The following is a 25926-nucleotide window of genomic DNA, read 5'->3' as shown; positions in this document are numbered from 1 at the left end:
CTCTGGGCAAATGCTAAAGCTGGGCTCCAATCTGGCAAGTGTCACACAGACAACAAACTGCTTCAATAGATTTATTGGGAAGGAAAAATCCAGGAGCTTGACTAACTCTAGGGTGAGAAACAGCAAATTAGACAGGGTTTGGAGCTTATATAAGATTTCTTGTGGGGCTAGAACTTTCAGGGTGGCTAGGGATTGGTGGGATTTCAAGCCCATGTGTAGTAGGAGCTGTGGGCCTCTTCCCACAGCCCGGCTCATGGCTGCCTAGCTAGCTTATGCCCCGAAATAACAACACACAAACTGTATTCTTTTAAACACTGCTTGGCCCATTAGCTCTAGCCCTTACTGGCTAATTCTCATATCCCGATCAACCCATCTCTAATAATCTGTGTAGCACTAGTCTTACCAGGAAAGATTCAGCATGTCTGACCTGGCGGCTTGCTTCATTGTGTCTGCCTGGGAGAGGGGAGCATGGCGTCTGTCTCTCAGAGGAGCTGCCCTGCATCTGAGCTCACTTCCTCTTCCTCCCAGCATTCTGTTCTGTTTACTCCACCCACCTATGTTCTAACCTATGAGGGCCAAGTAGTTTCTTTATTTTTAACCAATGACCTTCCTCCATCACCCATGTTTGAGTCTACTCAGGGGCAGGGTGTTTTTTCCTGGGCCATTTTCACCCTACAGTGAATATGTAGTAATTTTGGCCGTTGGTTTGTTGGAACTTTCCACAAAAGTCCAATACATTAAAGGTTTAGATTCTTGTTTAATTTTAAAAATTTAATAAAAAAATAGCCATACTGTAAACTAAACATGAAATATATATGTAACTGTTATTTCTATCTTTATGGGGTTTTTTTGTTTGTTTTGAGATAGGTGTAGTGCTATTTTGTTTGCGTTCTAACAAAGAAAGATTGTCTGAAGATCAGAGTGCAGAGGTAAGACACTAGTTAGCCATAGAAGCCAGGCAGTGGTGGCACTCACCTTTAATCCCAGGATTTAGAGACAGATGAATCTGAGTTTAAGGCTACCCTGGGCTACACGAGATTGAGTCTAAAAGAGAAACATCTTACACAAAGGTGATTCCAGCACTTGGGATCCCACACCTTTAATGCCAGCACTAGGGAAGTGGAGACAGGAGTGCTGTGGCTGGAAGGAGAGAGGAATATAAGGTGGGAGGAGACAGGAGCTCGGGTACAGTCTGAGGATTCGGTCAGAGCATGCAGTCTGAGGATTTGTAGAGACCTCTTTGGTCTGAGCATTGGTAAGAGAGGTAAGAACTCTTGAGCATTAACCCTTTCAGCATTAACCCGTCCCTATTTCTGACTCCCGGTTTTTATTATTATTAAGAACAACAATCAAATGGAATTTTTCTGTTTAATAACCCTCGCTGTCCTAGAACTTGCTTTGTAGACCAGAATGGCCCCAGAGTCAAAGAGATCCATCTGTCTCTGCCTCCCAAGTGCTGGGATTAAAGGTGTGCCCTACCGCCCTGCAGTTGTTATTTCCAAATGACAGAAAGAAAATTGGCCAAAATCTCTTGATACTTCAGGATAAAATGGCTTCCAGCGTTGTGCTTTATGGTTGACCCCTCTCCTGTCCCCCATCTTGCAAAGGATCATGTCTGAAGTGCATGAGTTAGGCTTCTGGACTGTGCTGGATAATATTTACTGTGCTCTCAACTGTGCAGAGTGCCTTGGAGATGAGTAGAGCCCACTGCTGGGGTGAACACATTCCTAGAGAAGGTTAGCTAATGGGGAAAGGCCTGGCAAGGGCCCAGGTTCAGTGGAAGGAGGTGAAAGGGAGAACCAGCTATTGCTACTGTTCTCCTGTCTGCTTCTTGGCCACCATAACAAATTCCTCTAGTTCAGTTGACGATTTCATTGCCTCGGGTTGTTTTGTTCATATTTTCCATCACAGATAGTCTGATAGAGTATAATAGAAAAGTTGTGATGCAAAGTAAAGTTGTTGCTGTGATTTCCTCCTGCTTGGCTCTTACGCATTTGGGAAAGGAATGGGGGTGACTTTAGAAGAGCCCCCAGAATGTTGTGCGCAGGGCTTGGAGGGCAGTTGTGGTATTAGTGTAGAGAGTGGAACACTGTTCTCAGTACACGCACAGTTAGGGGTAGGCTTGTAGCTTCTCACTCCCGCATTTTGCTCCACCCCGTCAGTCATGGTAGAATAGAAGAGCAGTCTTCTGTGTGCAGCACTCAGTTTTTCAGAAGGAAGGGGTATCTCTTTTATTCACTTCCCAGTCCAGTGCGCCACAACTTACTGCTTCAGATTCTTTAAGTAACTTTTTAGCCAGTTGAACAAGGCGGCTACCAGTTATTAGTATCAGTTTCTGCTGCTTATTAGATTTAAGTCTTCGGTGTATTTCATAGCTTATTGAAAGAAATCACTGATAGGTTTTCATGTTTGTGTTGTTTTGTTGTTTATAGAAAACTATTTCTGAGTTTATATTTAATTCCCTCCCACACACACACAAAAAAATCATCCTTCAAATGTCCTTGCCTTTTCCGTGAATGGAATTTAGGACCAAGTTTAGTCCAATATTAAAATAAATGAAACCTAAAATACTAAGATTTTTCAAACTCTGTGTCTCTTAGTAGGGTGAAAGCAAAATGAAAACCAAAACCATTCTGGAGAATTGCGTTGGGGGGGAGCTGCGGGCTGTGTTCCTGCCGCCCCAGCTCCTGGTCACCTAGCTAGCTTATGCCCCAAAATAACAGCACACAAACTGTATTCTTTTAAACACTGCTTGGCCCATTAGCTCTAGCCCTTACTGGCTAATTCTGATATCCCGATCAACCCATCTCTAATAATCTGTGTAGCATCAGTCTTACCGGGAAAGATTCAGCATGTCCGACCTGGCGGCTTGCTTCATTGCGTCTGCTCTGGAGAGGAGCGGCATCGCGTCTGCCCCAGAGAGGAGAGGAAATGGCATCTGAGCTCACTTCCTCTTCCTCCCCGCATTCTATTCTGTTTACTCCACCCATCTATGTTCTAACCTATGAGGGCCAAGCAGTTTCTTTATTATTTAACCAATGACCTTCCTCCATCATTTCCCCTTTTTCTGTTTAAACAAAAAAGGAAGGCTTTAACTTTAACATAGCAAAATTACATATAGCAAAACAGTTATCAAGTAAGAATTACAGTTACAATATTTACATCTATTTTATCTTTATCATAACTAAGGAAAACTATAACTATCTCAGTCAGTAGAGCATGAGACTCTTAATCTCAGGGTCGTGGGTTCGAGCCCCACGTTGGGCGCCAAAATGTAACAGCGTAAACGAATGCAGATAGATTGTAAAAATATATACAGCTTTAATGGGGAAATAGACTTACAGAACCACCGTTCCCGCGGAGACCAGCAAAGCAGAAGCAAGCGCTGTGAGCATGCTCGCCAGATTTATAGGTAAACATTAGCCCGAGGCGAACACGCCCCCTAAGGGGCGGGGCTTATCCCTACAGACTTGTTTTAAATAGGCTGTGTCTATATCAGACCAAAAGACCCATGAGAAACAGGTAACTCCAGAATATATATCCCCACAACTTCTATACTCTGACAAAATGTTTTACCTCATATGGGCTGCAAAAGAAAAATAATAGCTGGCTTAATATTTCCTTGCTGAGTGTGATCCCTGAAGAAAAACAGATTAAAGGTCACGTTCCTACAGTGATGGTAGCATGTTTGTGATGGCGGAGTGATTTTGAGAATGTTGACGATCCTAAACAGTTTGTGTGTTCACAGTACGGCCATGGAGATATGGAGCCCTTCTACTCTGGGCTTGTGTACTTGCTTGTGTTTCTGTTAAGTGACTTTCCTTAATTCAAAATTCCATCTATCTTTAGTCCTCTTTAGTGGCCCTTGGGCTGCCTTCTGTAGGGTCCTTCTAACGTTTTCTGCTCACCCTGTGATGACTAAATTGTAGATAAATTCATATCCGTGTATTGACACAGACATGGAATCTGTGAGAGATCCATAAGTCTAATGAATATTTTATTTCTTTTATGGCTGTGTTTCTGCTTTTAGTCCTCCACACCACCACAAATAACAACAACAAGAGAAAAGCCGTTGTGAACTCAATCTTCCATTTAGAATTTTGATCCAATAGAAATACTTGGAAAAAGTTACCTTTATGGTCAGTTTTCCCCAGCACCATGAAAGCCTTGGCCATTGACATTGATCTTAGATGAAGGTGGGTGTTGGTCACTGCTGCCTCCCATAGAAAAACCTTACACAGAGAGCTTTCGGAGCCTGAATATCAAGAAAAACCTTGTCTTAGCTGACCTCTACTGGGGATTTCTCAAGATCACACATTTGCCTAGTAAGACCAGACTCGGGTTTAGACTTAGCTCTCCTGCCAGTCTGTGTCACCGTGATCTGATGTGTTGAGAACTTCAGCCTTTCAGATCTCAGCTTTGCAGTTCAGAAGTGCATGTGCAGACACGACTAGAGGAGTGTCTCTAACTGAAAGTCCAGCTGCTTCAGACTCTGGAGGCAGAGGCAGGTAGATCTCTCTGAGTTCAAGATCTATCTGGTCTACATAGAGTTGCAGGCCAACCAGCACATCATGGTGAGCTCTTGCCTCAAAAATAACCACCCAAAACAAAACTTTAGGTTCTGAAGTTTTAGATTAGGGATGTTCCATCCCTTCTGAATCACATGCCACCGGTGGAAAGCTGTGCTGTGTCTAACACACTTACCTTACATTGCATTAGTGAGGCTACTGCCATACGAGTGTTCACTTGACCGTCATCTGCCTCCTGACCATAGGTGATTTTCTCTGTGCTGCTGGGTTTGAATGCAAGGATGTTTTACGTGTCAGTCCCCAGCAGACTGTAGAGGTAAGTAACAGAACTGATCTTGTATTTCAGTACAAACCATCACCACTGCACCAAAGACATGGAAGAAAGTGAAAGAGCGAACCCGAACCCCGGATGAGGTTTTAGATGCAGAGGCAGAGGTGAGTGACAGCTCTCTTGAGCTTCTCCCAAGACCAGTGATGTCATTTCATGAAGACATCTTTCTTTCTTTCTTTCTTTCTCTTTCTTTCTTTCTTTCTTTCTTTCTTTCTTTCTTTCTTTCTTTCTTTCTTTCTCTTTCTTTCTTTCTTTCTTTCTTTCTCATTTATTTATTATGTATACAATATTCTGTGTGTATGCCTGCAGGCCAACAGAGGGCACCAGACCCCATTACAGATGGTTGTGAGCCACCATATGGTTGCTGGGAATTGAACTCAGGACCTTTTGAAGAGCAGGCAATGCTCTTAACCTCTGAGCCATCTCTCCAGCCCTCTTTCTTTTTTAAAAAAAAAAATATTTACTTATTCATTATGTACAGTGTTCAGCCTCCATGCATGCCTGCAGGCCAGAAGAGGGCATTAGATCTCATTATATATGGTTGTGAGCCACCATGTGGTTGCTGGGAGTTGAACTCAGGACCTCTGGAAGAGCAGTCAGTGCTCTTAAACTTTGAGCCATCTCTCCAGCCCCCACTTTCGTTTGTTTGTTTGTTTGGGGAATTTTGTTGTTGTCATTTTGGGACAGGGTTTCTCTGTGTAGCCCTGGTTCTCCTGAAACTCACTCTATAGACCAGGCTGGCATCGAACTCACAGAGATCCGCCTGCCTCTGCCTCCCGAGTACTGGGTGGGATTAAAAGTGTGCACCACCATCACCTCGCAACATTTGGCTTTCTTGAGATAACATTTTCCAATCAGATCTTGGTTTATCAAGCTAAAAATCTAATGTCGGAGGGGTGGGTTGTTTGTTTTCAAGACTTTTGATAACATGTTTGATTTCCTTGAATAATTGTTGCTCTTCTGTGAAAACATTTTTTATAAATAGTTAAGTTTGGTCGACTCTTCCTAGTTAGGAACTGTGTATTTAGGATTTTTTTGTGGTTTTATTTGTTGTTTTGTGTGTTGTGTGTGATACGTCTACATTTGTTTGAATCTGTATATTGAGGTACATGCATGTACATTAGATGTGTATAAACCATCCATATTGGATGTCTTACTCTGTCACCTCATCCATAACTTTCTAGTCCGTCGCCACTAAACCTGAAGATGAGCTAGCTGGGCTGGTCACTGAGTTCCAGTGATAGGCCTTTCTGTGCTCTGGGGACCCAAAGTCAAATGGTTCCTTGTGCCAGCACTTCGTAGTGGACATTCCCAGCTGACTTTCTTGATAGTCCCTTAAACTCTTCCATTTACGTGTTACTGAAGATACTATATGATTACATTTTAGGGGTTGCTGTATTTTTCTAAAGGAAGGGCCATATTTACAACTTAGACTTGGACTGGGGAGAGAGATTCTCAGCCTCACTCCATTGAGTCAGCTTGTGTTTGTGTTTGTGTACCTGCATTTATGTCATGTTCCATGTGTCATAAAACAGCCCTGTGGAGTCAGGTCTTTCTTCCACCTTTGTGTGGATTCTGGGGATCCAGCTCATGTCATCAGCCTTTCAAGGCAAGTGTTGCCTGTGGAGGCTTCTCGCTGCCTAAGGCAGCTTTCAAATAATTTTCTTATGAGGCCGTTGTTTCTTTTTTTTTTTTTTTTTTTTGGTTTTTCGAGACAGGGTTTCTCTGTGGTTTTGGAGCCTGTCCTGGAACTAGCTCTTGTAGACCAGGCTGGTCTCGAACTCACAGAGATCCACCTGCCTCTGCCTCCCAAGTGCTGGGATTAAAGGCGTGCGCCACCACCGCCCGGCGAGGCCGTTGTTTCTATGAAAAACTCGGTCTTGTTCACAATCTAACGGCATCCTTTGTTGCTTCTACAGTCCTATTATTTTTTTTATACGGCGCTCTGTTGATGTCACAGTGAGTTCCCTAGCAACCACTAAAAAGGTGTATGGATATGACATCATTGTGCTGCTGAGGGACAAGATTTAGCACTAGGTTAGAGAGGTATAAGTAGTTGGTTCCTGCCTTGAAGCTTGCTGAGAAAATGATATTCCTGCAGAGGATAAGATACTTCCTAGAGGCTGGGGAGTCACACACAGTCCGGGTAAGGCTTGAGCAGCGCACGTGGATTCCTCTGGAGACGTCACCGGGTTTGGCTCATTCAATTTAGTTTACTCTTTTCATGTTGTGCTCTGGACCCATTTCTAGGAGTTACTGAATACTGAATGGATGAACCTTCACGTACTCATTGTTTTCTTTAGTGTGGAGGTCAGGACCTCTTCCTTTTAAAAGGTTGTGGTACTAATATTCCCACCACAACCCTTCAGGCCACACAGTGTATACACTGTGTCAGTGATGAAATGTGGTTGTATTCCAGTAAACTTATTAATGTGTATGCAAATTGGAATTTGTATTTAAAAGACACATGCTCTTTTTGGTATAGCAACCATAGCAAAAATAAAAATTATCCTTAATTTGTACAATTTAAGAAAGCAGTTTGCCAGCCAGAACCAGACTGTGGGCAAGAGTTTGTTGTAGCCCTGTTTTGTCCTGCTGTGGGGATGTGAAAACTGCTTTGGTTCCTTGCGAAGCAGCCACTTACTCTCTAACCACACAGTGTAAAATTGTAAGTAGTGAGGCTAGAGGGGTGAGAGAATGGGCTGCTCTTCCAGAACACCCTAGCATCCATAGTGGGTAACCCATCACTGCCTATAACTCCAGTTTTAGGATTGATGACTTCTTCTGGACCCCATGGGCACTGCACCCACATGAATGTGCACGTACACACTCACAGAAATGAAATATTTTTATAATTTTTAAAATATTTTCTCCTTTTCATATAGTCTTCATTCAGGAATTGTAGTCCAGTGCTTTCCTACTATAACAACATTAGAGCAGTGGATTAAATACTAGATGCTTTCCTACTATAACAACATTAGAGCAGTGGATGCTTTCCTAAAATAACAACATTAGAGCAGTGTATTAAATACTAGATGCTTTCCTACTATAACAACATTAGAGCAGTGGATTAAATACTAGATGCTTTCCTACTATAACAACATTAGAGCAGTGGATTAAATACTAGATGCTTTCCTACTATAACAACATTAGAGCAGTGGATTAAATACTAGATGCTTTCCTACTATAACAACATTAGAGCAGTGGATTAAATACTAGATGCTTTCCTACTATAACAACATTAGAGCAGTGGATTAAATACTAGATGCTTTCCTACTATAACAACATTAGAGCAGTGGATTAAATACAGATGCATTACCTTAATTTTCACAGGTAGTCTCGCCCTTTCATGCATTATTTTCTCAGCCTTTAAAAATAATATAGTTTAGGAATAGTTAATGTGGGACTACATATTGGTGTTCATACAAATGTTTTGTTCAGTCATTTATAGCCTTAAAAATGTACATGAAAATACACTCATTTGTTGGCACACACAGTCGGATCTCTGAGTTTGAGACCAGCCTGAGCTATAGAGCGATAGAGTGTGTTCCAGGACAGTAAGGCCTACACAGAGAAAGCTTGTCTTTAAATAACCATAAATAAATAAGTAAACAAACAAATAAATAGGAGGAAAAGAAAATACTTTAAAATTGCTCCTTAAGGACCAGCAAGATGCTCGGGAGGCAGAGGCAGGCGGATCTCTGTGAGTTCGAGACCAGCCTGGTCTACAAGAGCTAGTTCCAGGACAGGCTCCAAAGCTACAGAGAAACCCTGTCTTGAAAAACCAAAAAAAAAAAAAAAAAAAAAAAAAAAAAGAACCAGCAAGACTGTCTCCTCAGTGATTCTGTATCCTCCTTACATTAGGGCTTACTATTCATGCCACGGGTGTCTTGTGCTTCTTTTGTGGTTACAAATTGAATTTCCAAGTGTCAAGTCTGCGTTTGTACATGATTGCCTGCTTCTGGTTTTAGGAAATGACTTTCACCTCTACACTTTACATGAATGGGGCGGCTTGTTTGTGTTTTTTTTGTCCTGCCCAGTACCCCACACCTGTTTAGCCCCAAAGAAAATCTCACATAGATCTCCATAAATTATAAGCTGATTGGCCCATTAGCTCTAGCCTCTCACTGGCTAACTCTCACATCTTGATTAACCCATTTTTCTGATCTATATTAGCCATGTGGCTCAGTACCTTTTCTCAGTGGGGCAGATCACATCCTGCTGCTTTGGTGGTCTGGGCAGGAGTGGGAGGAATCAACTTCCTCCTTCCCAGAATTCTCCTGTTCTCATTACGTCATTTCTACTTTCTGTCTGGTTTTCCCGCCTATATTTCCTGCCTGGCCAATCAGCGTTTATTTGAAACATGATTGACAGAATGTAGACAATTCTCCTGCAAGGTCTTAAGTAAGAATTTTTAAAACTGTGATACAGACCAGGCGGTAGTGGTACATGCCTTTAATCCCAGCATTCGGGAGGGAGGCAGAGACAGGATCTTTGTAAACTCAAGGCCAGCCTGGTCTACAAGAGCTAGTTCCAGAACAGCCAGACTGTTGTGGGGGAGCAGGGAAGAATAGTGATATGGTCTAGTGATAGTAGAGCCTGTGATTCCCCCTGCTGGAAGCTGCAGCAGTGGAATCTCCTGGATGACCTGTACTGAAGTGGAAAGTTGTAACTCAAGATCATTGTCAATGTACTCAGAGCATGCGAAAGTGCCAGCTGCATGGAACTGAGGCCCTTCTCTTAACCATGTAGCTTCACCCAGTCTTCCTTTTGCAAAAGTTGAAAGTGGCCTACTTGAAAACAAATTATTTCCAGTCTGTTTTCTTAGAATTTGATACCTACATTTGAAAGTTTAGATTGCTTGCTTTCTTTTTTGTTTTGAGACAGTGTTTCCTAGATCACAGACTAGCCCTCAAGTCTCTGCATGACACCTGCTACTGATTTTAGAAAGTTTTCTATGTAGCTAGGATGACCTTGAATAGTAAGTGGTATGTGTGTTATCATGTAGGTGTAGGTTTTTGTTGTTGTTGTCTTTTGTGTCTGTTTTGTTTTGTTGAGACAGGGTTTCTCTATATAACTTTGGTACCTGTCCTGGAACTTGATCTGTAGACCAGGCTAGCCTCAAACTCACAGAGATCTGCCTCCCAATTACTAGGATTAAAGGTGTGTGCCACCACTCGGCAGGTGTAGGTCTTTTACATCATCCATATCTGTTGATAAAACGCTAAAATGTGTCTTTCCTTGTTATCTGATATATTGTAGGAAAACATTGCTAGTATTTTTCAATACTCAATTGATAAAGTAAAAATGTTTGAGTTTAACAAAATTGATTTAACATGAATCAGATAAGGTAAAGCATCCTGTGTGCAGGACAGTGCACTTTTGCAGCAGCTCCGTTGCTTATCTGCCAAGTACCTTCCGTCGGAACCCCTTCCTTGTGAGTGCTGGTTGGGAAGGCTTGTATTCAGGGTACCCCCTTTACCAGACACTTCACTTCACAGAGAACCTGGCTCAAGAGTTCAGCTACTCATGAAGACCTTTGACATCTTGCTCAACACCAAGACTTTTGGTAGAAATGAACTGAGGAATAATAGTTTCTCTTGGCCTATAAAATAGACTCCCATAAAGACACTGTTCTGAGATTTTTTTTTCTGTAATTATTCTTGTGTATGTGTATTCTTTTTTTTTTTTAATATTTATTTATTTATTTATTTATTTATTTATTTATTATGTATGCAATATTCTGTCTCCGTGTATGCCTGCAGGCCAGAAGAGGGCACCAGACCTCTTTACAGATGGTTGTGAGCCACCATGTGGTTGCTGGGAATTGAACTCAGGACCTTTGGAAGAGCAGGCAATGCTCTTAACCGCTGAGCCATCTCTCCAGCCCCTGTATGTGTATTCTTTATACATGCTCTTGGATTCTGACAACAGATTTTTAACTACCTATGGCCTCTTTGTAGAGTATGATTAAAGGACTCTAATTCAATTCCCCAATACTCTGTTTCAAAGCTAGAGGCATGTAGGAGCCTCTGCCCTCTAGTGTCTTTTGATATGTAATGAATTGTGGTAGCAAGAGGAACTTACTTGCTTAGATTTCTGACCTGAATTCTTTCATGGCCATAAGCTTTTAACAATTAGCAATTCTTAGCTGGGGATGGTCTACTTGGGAGGCAGAGGCAGGAGTATTCTTGATTTCCAGCCTGGTCTATATAGTGAGTTCCGAAGACAGCCAGTACTACACACAGAGAAACCCTGTCTTATAAAAAGGAGAGAGAGAGTTAGCAGTTCTTTCACAAAGCCTTTACTACATTTAGCTTCCATCGGCCCCAGCTTGAGGCATTTCAGTAGCTTGTCTGAATTGTCTGTCATGTGGTAACTGATGAAATGGTTCTTATACTGTTTGCTGGTCCAGATACTCAGCTTGAGTGGCATGTTTTCCTGTGTTTTGTTATTTTTGTTTTGATGGAGTAGTGTATGTCTTTGTTATGTATATTTCATGTGAGTTCTGTGTTGCCTATTGCTCCAGCCTAAAACTGAAGAGGAGCTTCCAGATGACAGAGTACTTGAACCTGAGCAAGATAAAATGAACCAAGGGTTTCACTTTGAGAGAGACCCCTCTGCCCTGAAAAGAGTGAAAGCTGGGGAACAAAATGGAGAAGAAGCTGAGCCTCTACGCAATGGTGCCGAGAGTACTTCTGAGGGGGAAGGAGGTGATGCCAATTCAGGCTCTACTGATAGTTCTGGGGATGGGATCACCTTACCATTTAAAGCAGGTAAGTTGGCCCTGGCTTCCTGTGTCCCTTCATGTTTTCCTCCTGCGTGGTCTTAAGGAGATGTCTCCACAGAGAAATACTCATTCTAAAGTAAGATTTACAGGACAGATAGGTTAGCCCAATATGGCGCTTATTGACTAGTAAATCTAGAGTCCTGTCCAAACCTTACTGCCCGAGAGCAGCAGCCAATGGGAATCTGCAGCGCAGCTTGAGGAAACGGGGCTTTTCTCTTTGTGCTGGTCAGATGGGTATTATATTGTAGTGGTAAGCAGTGCCCTGAGAGTGGGCCTTACCCGTGCTGCAGTTCAGGGGTTTGTCTGTTTTTCCCTGACTGAACTGACTCTTAGTGACTGAATGCTTCTACAGACCAGCCAGGTAGAGTGGACCTGCATAGCGTGGAGGTGCTGCAGAGTTGGGGTCATGAACTCTGGAGGGTCTCACTCACAGCCGGACATGGTGGGTGCATACAGATCCTGTCCTGGCATGATGGAGGTTTGATCTGGTCTCAGCACCTCAGTAACCACTGCACGCCTAATTGCTGTGGGACATTATGGAGGGCCTTGCTGTCAGCGTGTGGAGAGATGGCTCCTTGCATGAGAAGTTTGGGATTGGTGAAAAGTTTTATTCCACTACCAGTACAAAGTAAAGTTGCAGAATTAGAATGTAAAAATGTGAGACTTAGAGATAGCCCGGGCCAGGGCTTTTCAAACCGCTGCATTCAACTCCTTGTACAGGCTGCAATTGCAGAGCAATAAACAGTAAAATTGCAAAGCATAATAAATGAAAAATGTTGCTATGGTTTGTTTTTTGTTTTGTTTTTTTTTTTTTGTCGTAGAAGTAAGTGTAGCTCTGAGAAACTTACTTCAGTTCTATTTTTAACTTCATGAAATCCTTATTTCTTCATTAATTTATTTGAGTCAAGATCTAGTTATGTAGCCCAGTCTGTCCTCATACTTGTGTCGATCTTCCTGCCTCAGCCTGATGAGAGATTGATTATAGGCACCGTCCACCACTCCTGACTTTTTAAAAATGGTTATTTATTCTTGGGCAAATTAATAAACACATACAATGCATCTTGATCATATTAGCTCTCCAGCTCTTTCCTCTCGCTTCCCCCAGGTCCGGTGAACATTTGTGTAGTCTAGAATGTTTGGAAGCCACTAGCCTATATTTCCTACTTTGAAGTACTAATTTTTTAAATTTTTATCTGGTTTTTAATGCTTGGAAAATGTTCTACCATTCAGCTGTGTTGCAACCCTATTTTTCTTTTCACTTTTGAGACTGTCTGCCATGATGTCACCCAGGCTACAGCAGAACTCACTCTGTATTCCAGGCTGACCTTGGCTTGCAGTCCTTGTGCCTCAGCCTCCAGAAGAAGTGGGATTTACATGCATATACTTCCCCAAGTGGCCTGTTGTGTGTGGTACCACTGCTGTGGGTGGGGTTTTTGAAATCATGGTATTACATTCATACTGCACATTGAATTTTGTAACTATTAAACAAAAAAATCCATTTACCTGAAAACTTCTTTTTAAATTTCAGGAACAGTATTTCAGGTACAGTCTTATACCAGATCAGTAAACACTGATGGTGACCACCAGCCTATTCTTCACAAATTGTGATAACAGTAATGTCATTGCCCAGTTGCAGGGTCCAGCTCTCTGACATCCTTTGACTTTGTAATCCAGTGTGTAGCAGTAGTGGTTGGGAATGGGGCGGTTTAAATCCTAGGCCCAATAAATTACCTAATTTTTAATAAATATAATTAATATAAAATAGATTGCTACCCTGGCATGATCTGGGGCTTGATTCTGTTCTTCTTCCCCTCAGGGTTTCTCTTTGTATCCTTGGCTGTCCTGGAACTTGTTTTGTAAACCAGGAACTCCTCAGACTCAGATCTGCCTGCCTCTGCCTCCTGAATGTCGGGATTAAAGGCATCCACCACCACCACTACAGCCTGGGGCTTGTTTTCAATGAGATTTGTCAAAGAAGGAAAGGAGAGAAAGAGATAGTGGCTTGCTTTTAATGTCCAATAAAATTTCATATAGAATTTTTCTAATTTTACATAATAAAGGTAAGGTCATGGGTCTGGAAATGGCTACACCCTTAAAAGCACATACTGATCATGCAGTAGACCAAAGTTCAGTTCCCAGCCTTAACCTCAAACAACTCACAACTGCCTGTATCTAGGGGATCCTTATTCCCTCTTAGGGCCTCTGCAGGCCCTGCTCTCATGGGCACAATCCCACACACAGACACATACATACACATAATTAAATGTTTTAACTGATTTTTTTACAAGGGTGAGGTTATATAGTTCATATAGTACAAATAGAAAGGTGAATTCTATGGCAAACTACTAATTCAAATTTCCTAATAAAGATGAGAGCTAAGACAGTCCTGGCGGTTCACACTTTAGCCCCAGAAGTCTGAGCTGAACTCCATAGTGACACACTGTTTCCAAACACACAATGACATTTTCACTCAGAGAACCTGTAAGTGAGGGTGTTGTAGAGGAAGGGTGTGGGTACTCTCAGCTTTCTTCAAATTAAGCTGAAGACAGAGAAGAAGATCTCTATTCAGCTGACTAATTTTCATTGTCTGAAGTAAATTGATTTTGCTTTGTGTCTTTTTATTTACCTTTTCTCTAAAATAACATTTTTATGTGAGCAACCAACCATATGCTGACCATGTTCCCAGGAATCTACGTCTTACCCGATTCCTACGGTCTTCTTGGCTTAAGGTTTATTTACTAAAAGCACTACTGTATGTCCTTATGAGACTGTCCAGAGGTTCTCATGGGGATGTGTAGAAAGTGCTTGCTCCTTGCTTTGGCTTTCCCAGTTTTGAAAGAGCCAAGACTGGTTTGGAGTGTTCATTCTTTCGGCTGTCATCCTGTGCTGGCTTTTTAGCTGGCTCCTTTGTTTCCTTGAGGAGGTGTTGAAACAGGTTTGGACAAACGGTTTCTGCTTATGATGCTTTTTTAGAGTCCTGGAAGCCTGTGGATACCGAAGGCAAGAAGCAATATGACAGGGAGTTCCTACTGGACTTCCAGTATATGCCTCCCTGTATCCAAAAACCAGAGGGGCTGCCTCCCATCAGCGACGTGGTTCTCGACAAGGTAAGCCGCATGCTCGGGAGAAAGCCAGGTGGTCTGAGTGCTCGTGTGACAGGTGCAGTATGAGCAGCTCTTAGGGAAATGCTTGATCGTAAGCATCCAAGTACCACACACAATGCTTGAGAACTAGGTGTTCCCAAATTACTGTCTTCTTTAGTATATTGAAAAGCATGTTTAGGCCCCTTCTTCAGTATTGATTATTTTTTATTGTTTCTTTTAAATTTTATGTGTATGAGTGTTTCACTTGCATGTATGCTTCCAATGCCCAGTGAGGTCAGAAAAGGGTGTCAGAGATTCCCTGGAACTGGGGTTGAGGATATTTGTGAGCCACACTGTGTAGGTGCTGGTAACTGAACCCTGGTCTGCTGCAAGAATAAGTGCCTTAACTACTGAGCCCTGAGTGTTGGTTTTTTAGACTGTATTAATGTGTCTGTTTATTGTTTATTCTTCTAGTGATGAGATAAAACCTTCTGTGAGGTGGAGGAGACAAGGCTGCATTCATAGAGCTCTTTCCCGGGTTCTAAACTTTGATATGGTAGCAACAAGGAGGGGTCAGAAACCCGAGGAGATAGTTACAAAATGAAGCTTCACTGGCAGGAGACATAATTCAGATATTGTATATATAAAAATTGTCTTAATAGTTACTTAAGGTGATTAAAGTCTCTAGACCTTTGCATTTAGATAGACATCCCTCCTATTTTGAATTTTTAGTATGTATTTCTTACTTTATGTCTGTGGGATTTTGCCAGCATGATTGTATGTGTATCACGTGTTTGCCTAACGTCCATACAGGCAAGAAGAGGGTATGAGATCCCCTAGGCCTAGAGTTCCAGATGTTGTGAACTGTCACGTGGGTGCTGGGAACTAAAGTCCAGCCTTCTGCAAGGGCAGCAAGCGCTCTAACCATTGAACTGTCTCCCCAGCCCCAGCTTCCTTCCTCTTTATATTTGGTTTATATGGTGCACGATGAAAATTATTAAAATCAGGGCTATTTATTTAAAAAAGAGAGTAAGGGCATGAGGTGAAGCATGGGTAAAACCCTCGCCTCACAGGCCAAATGATTGTCCCTGGAGAGAGCCACTGACATCCTAGTGCCTCAGGAGCTAATTCCTTTGGTGGAGAGTCCAGGACTTAGCTTGTCAGCTCACAGCATCACAGAAGTATGTGGTAACTTTCTGGCCCTGAATGAACGGGAACTTGTGTGCTTTTAGCTTTTATGTGCTTCTTCATGTGTGCAGATCAACCAGCCCCGATTGCCAATGCGAACCCTGGACCCTCGCATTTTGCCTCGCGGACCCGACTTCACCCCAGCCTTTGCTGATTTCGGAAGGCATACGCCTGGCGGAAGAGGCGTGCCTGTAAGTGCCTGTTCCCTACAATAACCGAGTCAGTTAGAAAGCTGTGGTAGACATCTTATCTGAGGACAGGAAGTGGTGTCATTGTATGTTGAGTCCTGTGATCAAGAAGTAGAAGAGGCAAAGACGACCCTCCATAGCGTCCTTATGAATATCAATGAAAAACACAATGCACCTCTGCATGCCTTTTTCTGTACTGAGTTGGTCTGGTCTTTGTCTCTGACTTCTCTATTGAAGTGGCCTGCACATACTTTTGCTGTAGCACCAACCTTGGTAGGATTCTGAGACATCACGGTCACCTAGAGTGTCCGCTGACACTCAGCTCATCCTCTCTGACTTTGTTTCCTCAGATTTACTTAGTACATATGGGTTGCCAGTTTTGGAACTGAGGACAGCCCCAGGCTGCACTCCACTGGTGGTGATGTCTGTGTCACCCCTAAAGAGTTTACCTATAGGGGTGTACTGACTGGATCTTTTTATTTTTTAGACATGTCTGTGGTGATGTAGTTTTTGTTTGCTCTTATTTACTCTAGGCCATGAAGTCGAAATTTAGACAAATGACAAGTGTAGTACTGGTAACCTACAGGTTGTCATATACACAGTGGCAGGCTTTTCCAAGGAGGAGGTGGCATACCCAGGGGCTCTGAGCTGGGCATCACACTTGCCCCTGCTTACTTCTTCGCAGAGCTGCAGATGTCTGGGATGATTGGTTATTCTCTGGCTGGTGACATCTGTGCTACTCCCGTTTTGCTCAGTGTTGTTCATAAATCACTCCTGAATGTTACAGATTAAGGTGCCTCCTTGCCATGTACCTTCCCAGTTTTTATTCCCAGCTTTTTCATTGTTTTCCAATAGTTGAACCAGAGGAAGCCGTGTAAGTTGAGGACAAGCTGTATTTTGTAAAATAGTGAAACTTAGTTGGTACAGTGCTTACCACTAAGCCTGAGGGCCCAAGTTCAGTTCCTAGAATGGAACTCATGTGAAAAGCCAGGTGTAGACATGATAGTGCTCACCTATCACCCCTGCACCTCCTTTTCAATCTGTCATAATCACAGAACAGGATCCCATGTGTGGGTTCAAATTATATATGTACATGGATGGGTGGGATGTAAGTCATTCACTATATGGAACTATTTTTAAAGAATATATATATATATATTTAATACTTCAAATTTGATGATTTATAGTGTCAGTGGAAACTACAGCTCTCATCTTAAACTCCAGTAAGAGTTTATCCCAGAGCCAAGTATGAGTGGTCAAGGCCCAGGAAAACAGATCCAGGTTTTGTCAAATATCATATTCTAACTTAGTGGCAGTTCTGTGACTTTTTGTACTAACAGCAAAAGAGTATCATTCTTCAAATATACTGGTGGAGATTTTAGGTAGGGAGTTATAACCAAGCAGAGAAATTGTGGCCTCGGGCCTCACAGGCTGTCGGATGACATTCTTAGCCCCTCTGCTAGTGGAAGCTAGCGCTTTGTGAGTACATGCCAAGAGAATTGCCTGATGGTCAAACACAGAGATGGACAATAAATGGCATAATAAGGGAGCCAGGACAGTGTGACTTGGGACCTGTGACATTCAGCTTTCCAGGTTCACAGAAGCTCAGACATCAGTTTGTCTTGTACGTGACCTTTTAACCCAGGGAATTTATTGAAGCGGGTGAAGAGATGGTGCAGGTTATGGTCTCGAGGACTGCTTACAGGTGTTTGCAGTAGTCTTCGTAAGTGACTATCTTCAGATAAGAGTCTTTGTTGTATGGGGTACATGTGTGTATGATGCACATGTGTGACAGGGTATGTGCCCATGGTCATACCTGAGTTCCATATCTGGTGCCCTTCTGTATCACAGTTGACCTTACTTTTTGAGACCGTATTTCAGCTACACCGGCTAGCAGCAAGCTTCCAGGATCACCTGTCTCCCCCCCAGTCCACCATCACTGAGATTACAGATATGCTTTGTCACGTCCATGCATGCCTGTCTTTTACATGGATGCTGAAGATTCTGAACTCCAGTCCTTATCTTGTGCAGCCTGCTTTTTAATACCCGATCCGTCTCCCAATCCCTCATTCCATGACTTCTCCGTGACTTTTTGTTATTTCATTTTACCCAAGTGCATTTGTTCTGACACATTTTCATATCCACGTGTGTGTTAGATTGAATGTCTGGAAACATTGTTGTTCTTGAATTATATCCACCAGATGGAAAGATAACTTACCCACAGGATCTGCATCAGGAACATCATCTGGATCATGAAATCCAGATTGTCTTTGGCTGAGTGAGTGTCTTAACAGAGTTGTTTGACCTAGATCTTATGTAGAAGATTCATTTGTAAGTGAGTGTCCTTAGAGCCTGGTTTAGCAACTGTCCCTGATGGAATTTTCCTAGTCTTCAGTGTCTCTCAGTTAACCCATATTGTTTTTTTGTTTTTGTTTTTTTGTGTATTGGTGTTTTCCCATGGATGTCAGGTCCAATGAAATGGAGTTATAGACAGGTGTGAGCTGCCATGAGTGCTAGGAGTTGAACCTGGGTCCTCTAGAAGAGCAGTTGATGCTGTTTACCACTGAGCCGTCTCCCCATCTACTTGTTTGTTTATGTTTGCGACCCTGTCATCAGTGTTGTGTCCTTACTTTGTTCTTCTGACAATCTCAATGGTGATTCAAACTTTTATTCTGATGCCCACTTGTCACAACCATTCCTAGTGCGTGGTTGATGATTGGTATAAGACAGTTACCTAGTTTGGCAGCAGTCCCAGAACAGGGTCCAAGGAAATCCCACCAGGAAAGAAAAAAGGAAAACCTAGCTGGTGGGCCAGTGGCTCCAAACCTACAAGGAAAGTGGCGTTTTCATAAATTCGTACCCCAAAAGTTGGGTGTCAAATGTAGCACAAATTCTAATTGTTCTTAATAATAGAAACCCAGAGTCAGATATTAGGGGATTAAAACTGAAGGATCAGCGAAGCAGTGCGGCAGCCACTAGAGAGAACTTTTACGTCTGCTGATGTTCAAACTGAAGGGGACCATCATGTCCTTCAGACTGCAGGGGTGATCCTCAGACTGCTCTGAGCTCCTGTCTCCTCCCTCCTGACATTCCTCTCTCCACCCAGCCGTATCATTCCTGTCTCCACCTTCCTAGTGCTAGGATCACCTCTGTATGAGCTGTTTCTTTTTTTAGCCAGATTTCAATCTTAAGTAGCCCAGGGTGGCCTTGAACTAACTGAGATCCCTCTGCTTCTGTCTCCCAAGTCTTGGAATTAAAGATGTATGCCACCACTTCCTGGCCTCTAATGGCTTAACTCTGCCCTCTGATCTTCAGGCAAGCTTTGTTTGTTAGATTCCAAACAAAATATGACTACAGGGTCTCACCCTTAGCTCAGGTGGATGTTTCTGTGTTCTGTCCCGTGTGCTGGGATGACAGGTGTATGGGTGTGTGCTACCACAACTGGTACAAATAGTTTCTTCTTTCCTTGTCTTTTTTTTTTTTTTTTTTTTTAACAGCTAGTGTTTGGGGCAGATTGCCACTGTGTTCTACTCTGTGAATGTTTGTGATTCGGCCACCATGACCTGTGCAGTGCAGCTTCCCTGGAGCACAGGTTTCCTGAGCAGGACTGGGAACGGCAGTTTATCAGAGATGGGACCCCCTCCCCCCCTTTTTTTTATCCTTTTGGCACTTTAAGAGGTAGAGGTGTTGTAGTGATGGTATTCAAGACCATTTTTCTTCCTCTTAAGATTATTTCTAACTCAAACACCTAATGCCTCGTATTTTCGTCAAGAAGGTTGCTGTGAACATGAAGCTTGAGCAGCCCTGCAACGCAGGCACTCTGGGTTCTCTGAATGAATGTAATGTTCTTGTCCCAGTTGTTGAATGTTGGACCTCGAAGGTCTCAGCCTGGCCAGAGAAGGGAGCCCAGAAAGATCATCACCGTGTCTGTAAAGGAAGATGTGCACTTGAGAAAGGCGGAGAATGCCTGGAAGCCCAGCCAGAAGCGGGACAGCCAGGCCGACGACCCTGAAAGCATTAAAACGCAGGTGAGGGGATTGTGCCTGTGCTCTGTGAGCTTGAGCCTTCCCTTGTAAGTTCTTCTGCCTTTTTTAGTATGTGGAAAGGTTTGTTTTGTTTTGTTTGAGACAGGTCCTGGCTGGCTCCAGTTCATAGAGATTCTGACACATTAAAAATGTTAGCCATCATACCTGGCTTTTTATCCTTTTTTTCTAATGGCATTGTTCTGTAAGCCTTAGGAATGATAATCTGTTTTGTCTTTACTGGTGGATCTAAATGTCATTCTGCAAAGGCTTACCGAGATTGGGCAAGGCTGTAGTCTGATCCCCAATACAAAGATAAAAGAAGAAATCACTATGTCCTTTTCTGTGGCTCTCTCACTGTGTTTATATGAGGCATGCTTTTTTTACATAATGGGTTTCATTATGGCATTTTCATGCATGTACTTTTTTTGAACAGGGTTTCTCTGTGTAACAGTCCTTGCTATCCTGGAACTCGCTTGGTAGCAGACCAGGCTGGCCTCGAACTCACTGAGATCTACCTGCCTCTGCGTTCCGAGTACTGGGATTAAAGGCATATTCCCCCACTGCCTGGATCATTTCTACATTATTTAAAGATTCATTTTAATTAAATTCTTTTTACTTAACCCTAATTAGTAATAAATTTCTAAAAACAATCATGATTTAAAAGTTCATGTAACCTTTTTAAAGTTTTAGCTGCCTCTTGCTCCTGTTGTCTGAGAAAGGCACAATGGGCTGCTCTGCAGTTGGTCTTATATAGGGTACTGGGAGCCCCAGGTGGAATTCCTGGGGCCATGGGGGGCATTAAAACTGCAGGTGACTTTTCTGACCTTTAAGTAACTGAAGTCTTTCCTTCCTAAAATGCTCAGTAACCGAAAGTGGGTGTTGGGCACTGGCCTTGTTTACGCGGATGTATGCAAGACTAGTTCATGCTCCTTTTATTCTAACCCTCCCAGGAACTTTTCAGAAAAGTTCGCAGTATCTTAAACAAACTAACACCACAGATGTTCAACCAACTAATGAAGCAAGTGTCGGGACTTACCGTGGACACCGAGGAGCGCCTGAAGGGAGTCATCGACCTGGTCTTTGAGAAGGCTATTGATGAGCCCAGTTTCTCTGTGGCGTATGCAAACATGTGTCGATGCCTAGTAACGGTAAGAAGAGAGGAAGCAGTAAAAGCAGAACCGCCAAGAGGTATATTCTCCCCTCACTGCACATTCTTCCCAGAGTGTTATTGGGGCAATGGAAAGGGGAGAATATATTGCTAGTACTCATGTGTAGTGTCCTTATTGATTAAAAAGAATCTGTGCTAAAGTAATGTCTGTCCCTACCACTGGGGGGTCTGTGGAGATTGATTGAAATTGGCATAGGCTTATGATTCCTCCAACCTGAAAAGACTGAGAACGTTTAAGTTAGTAATGTGGAATTATGTCCTAGGCAACGATTTTATTCTGGAGTGTCATCTTATAGAACTAGAGCAGCTGCTAACTTTAACATGAACTAAATTTAAAATTAAATTAACTGTTCTAATTCTGGCCTCTGGAAATGAAAAGATAGTTGTCACAAAAAATGTTAAAAATCTGATCATTTCCTGCCTTCCTGAGCATATTAGCTCCTGCTTCAATCCGAGCACTCAGGAGAAGGCGTGCTAGGATAGGCCAGCCTAGGGTACAGAGTAAGACCCTATCAACAGCAAAAAGCACATAAATAAATATACCTTCCTATTCTTTAAATGTCCACAGATGGATTGGAGAGATGACTCAGTGGTTAAGAGCACTGACTGCTCTTCCAGAGGTCCTGAGTTCAATTACCAGCAACCACATGATTACTCACCACCACCTGCAATGAGATCTGGTGCCCTCTTCTGGCCTACAGGCATACATGCAGACAGAACACTGTATACATAATAAATAAATGTTAAAAAAAAAAGTCCACAGACATTTAATCCAATCCATAATTACATATGAACATAAATAACTGGAACTTGAGGTTTTGAACCCTTGGCCTTGCTCTCTCAGCCTAGCTTTAAACATTCCCCTGTACTTGCAGTGTGGGGCTTCCACCTCTGTTGTATGTGGGGAGTTCTCCCATGCTTCACTCAGCTCATTTCTTTTAAGATTTCTTTTCCTTTTTCTGTATGTGTATGTGTTTCTGTGTAAGTACATGCTATGTGTGTTCAGGCTGCCTATGGAAGCCAGAAGAGGGTGTCAGAGTTCTTGGGGCTGGAGTTAATAGGCAGTTTTGACCTGCTAGGCATGGGTGCTAAGAACAGAATTCTGATCCTCTGGAAGAGCAGCAGGTGCTCTTAACTGCTGAGCCATCTTTCCATCTCCGACTCATCTCATTTTTATTTCTTCCCACTGCATAGACCATCACGAGTTGTGTTTATTTCATTGTACTGTGGGTAGTGCACTTCTGACTCTGGTTCCTCTCTGCAAGCATTGTTGCCTTCCAAGTTCTTCCCATTTTCTACATAATCTCTACTACAGGAAACATCCCATAAGGGCTGATAGTATAGTGTCAGACCCCCTTGGCGTAGGGTTGGGCCTGTTGGGATAGGGCCTTTCTGTATAGCTGAGGCTGCTCTGGAACTCACTATCCTGCAACAGTCTCCCAGGTGCTGGGATCAGGGGTATGCACCACCATGGACAATTAGCCTGTCATTCCCATTCCACTCTATTTTGCACTTATTATAATTGAGATTGGTGGGTTTTCCACAATGCTGGTGGAACTGTGTTGGTTCTGACTGTGTTCTTGGACAGCACCAAAGTGTATAGAAATAGGGGTATTAAGAACCTTTAGGTATTTCTAGAATCTAGTCAGGTTAGTGTTCTCTCATATACCAACCTGTTGATAGGTATACTTCCTGATTCTCTGCTGTATTTTGTAGTCATTGCCATATATTGGGTGTCATATAGTAGATGGCATGGTCTAGCTTTGGCTTTGACTTTGGAAGGCATTTGCTTTCATTTCTCTCATTTCAAAGGGGGGGATTGTTGTTTTAAGACAGAGTCTATTGTAGCTTAGAACAACTTCTATAGCTAAAGATGACTTTGAACTTCTGACCCTCCCTCTCCTACCTGCACCTCCCAAATGCTGGATTTGCAGGCCTGTGCCACTTCACATGGGCCATCACAGTCTCTGTCATCTTGAAGGCTGTGGGCCTGACTGCACCATGATCTCATTGCTGTGCTTTGTGGGTTGACATCTGGTTTATGGCAGCTTTGCTGCATTTGTCTAAACTGCAGTTCCTAGTTTGCCCTGCTTCCTAGGCTAGTGTTTCCTGCTGCTGTGTTGGCCCCTGGACTGTTGAGGAGAAACTGTAAATAATTCTTCCTGCATCAGAGGGAGCACTTGACTAGTCTTCAACCATAGCACGGCTCTGTCGTCCCGTGCTCTACGGTAGCACGGCTCTGTCCTCCAGTGCAATTTCAGAACTGTTGGATCTTCTTTGTAAGCCCCGAAAAGCCCTTTTGGATGTTGTACAGTAACTGCTCAGGAGAAGTTCATGGAAGAGGGTATTACAGGTGATAGGAACAATAGGAGGGAGCCATTGAAGGTGTTGGGAAGCAGTTCTTACTGGGAGTAGCTAGAAACCCTCACTGCTTGCCTCCATGTGAACTAGCCCTTCCACTCTGGTCTTTCTGCTGTCAGGAAATTTCTAAAATGGCTAATTGTAGGCCAAACTCAAATCTAACACGATCTTTCTTTTGCCACCTAAAAGATTTGGTGTTGTGGTGCATGCCTCTAGTGGTTGAATTGGGACGGCTGTAAATTCAGGAACGGCCTAGGCAACACTCTGTGGCTTGTCTCCAAAAGAAACAAAAGTAAACACCCTACTGCATACTGATAGTCTTGCTAAGTATGGTCCAGTGTGAGGACGTCCTTCTGAGAAAAGCTAGGGCAACAGTCAGTCTTCAAAAGCCCTGCCCTTTCCCAGGTTTTGCTGTGGCCCTGGAATTCTCCCTACTTTGTTATTTCTTTTTGTTCCTTTAAGCCAAAATTGTTTAAATCATTGTGGTGTTGTTTTTTAATCTAGGGGCTTTGGGTGTGGCTCAGGCAGTAGGGTGGCTGGCATACATGCAACTCCTACCCCCAATGCTGTGCAGAATCCCTGCATGGTAGGGCACTCCTGCATTCCAAATTCTTGGAAGGTGGAGCAGGAGGATCAGAATTCAGAGCCACTTAGGTTGCGCACGAGCCCTTAACAAAGCATAGATAAAAGGGCTGGTGAGATGGCTCAGTGAGCAGAGGCGCTGTCACACCACCTTGATAGACTGAATTATCTCCATAATCCATGTGGAAAGTGAGAATCCTTCATGAATGCACCATGAAGCATGTGTGTGTATGAGCATACGCGTACATACACACCTTGTGTAAATACAATAATAAATAAGGTTTAAACAAAGAGGTAACCCTCCCCAGTTATGTCTAGGTATACCCAGGCTAACAGCTGTGCTGATAGCAGATGTTGGTAGGAAGCATATTCACAAAAGACAAGAGGTGTGTCTGAGGGTGTGTCATTTTTCTCCTTTTCACTGGACTGTGGAAATGCCTTTTTTAGAATGCTTACTTTTTTGTGTATCTGCGTTAAGTAATCTCGCTGCCTTTGTTCTTTACTCTCTGAATGCAGCTGAAGGTTCCCATGGCAGAGAAGCCCGGTAACACAGTGAATTTCCGGAAACTGCTGCTAAACCGCTGCCAGAAGGAGTTTGAAAAAGATAAAGCAGATGATGATGTCTTTGAGAAGAAGCAGAAAGAACTGGAAGCTGCCAGTGCTGTAAGGACTTCGCATCAAGTACTGCCAGAATGGTCCCACAGCTAGCTGTGGCAGATGCAAAGGGACCTGTTATTTTTAGTGCGTGTGCATGTGTGTGTGTGTGTGTGTGTGCATATAGCGGTGTTTTATTGCCCAATGTCAGGGGCACTCAACTCCATACTAGAAGTCAGTCTAACTTTGTCCTTGAGAGAGGATGCTGGGTTCTATAAATCTTGATGTATTCACATTTCTGCAAGTCATTTTCTTTCTGAGGAGTTAGGCCCTTTCTTTGTTCTATGTCAGAGCCCCAGAGGGCATTTCAGTCCAAAAAGCGTTAGGCCCCATATCTTAGATGCTCTTACCCCTTTTTACCCAACAGCCAGAGGAGAGGACAAGGCTTCATGATGAACTGGAGGAAGCCAAGGACAAAGCCCGTCGGAGATCCATTGGCAACATCAAGTTTATTGGAGAACTCTTTAAACTCAAGATGCTGACAGAGGCCATAATGCATGACTGCGTGGTGAAGCTACTGAAGAACCATGATGAAGAGTCCCTGGAGTGCTTGTGTCGCCTGCTCACCACCATCGGCAAGGACCTGGACTTCGAGAAAGCAAAGGTAAAGACCCAGGGACTCAGAAGGCTGCAGTAGCAGCTCTCAGTCAAGTTCAGAAATTGGCTGTAGTGTTGCTTTAGATCTGAAGTGAGGAGGTCCCTAGTTAAATGCAGATCAGTTTGTAGATTCTCTAGCTTGTTTGGTCCTTCTCTTTTTTTCTCTTTACCATTTTATAGGCTGTAAGCAGAAATGGGTTAAGAAACTCACCAGACCTGAAAATGGGAGTAAAAACTAGCTAGTAGGATTATTTATTTCCTCTTGAGATGTCACCCTGGGGTGACATGTGTGCATCACCATGCATACCTCAAGTCACTATCTTTTTTTGTTTTGTTTTGAGACAGGGTCTCACTATAGCTCTGGCTGTTCTGGAACTCATTCTGTAGATCCGGCTGACTTTGAACTCACAGAGATCTTCCTGTATCTGCC

At 43.0% G+C, this 25926-nt stretch overlaps 1 protein-coding gene across 17 annotated transcripts in view; it reads left to right on the top strand.

The window, feature by feature from the left end:
- Window positions 1-25926, top strand: part of Eif4g3 (eukaryotic translation initiation factor 4 gamma 3) — a 239448-nt gene that overhangs the window by 170149 nt on the left and 43373 nt on the right. For all 17 annotated transcript variants that reach the window (XM_057785401.1, XM_057785396.1, XM_057785399.1 and 14 more), the window contains 8 exons: window positions 4876-4964; window positions 11390-11636; window positions 14624-14757; window positions 15993-16112; window positions 19967-20137; window positions 21085-21282; window positions 24762-24908; window positions 25267-25503. In XM_057785401.1, the coding sequence (XP_057641384.1) occupies window positions 4876-4964; window positions 11390-11636; window positions 14624-14757; window positions 15993-16112; window positions 19967-20137; window positions 21085-21282; window positions 24762-24908; window positions 25267-25503 (1343 nt within the window). The remainder of the gene's footprint in view (window positions 1-4875; window positions 4965-11389; window positions 11637-14623; window positions 14758-15992; window positions 16113-19966; window positions 20138-21084; window positions 21283-24761; window positions 24909-25266; window positions 25504-25926) is intronic.

This window comes from Chionomys nivalis, chromosome 11, assembly GCF_950005125.1.
Source record: "Chionomys nivalis chromosome 11, mChiNiv1.1, whole genome shotgun sequence".
In the NCBI taxonomy this organism is placed as follows: Eukaryota; Metazoa; Chordata; class Mammalia; order Rodentia; family Cricetidae; genus Chionomys; species Chionomys nivalis.
Note: the sequence above shows the minus strand (reverse complement) of the source record. Positions and strands in the feature narration are given on the sequence as shown.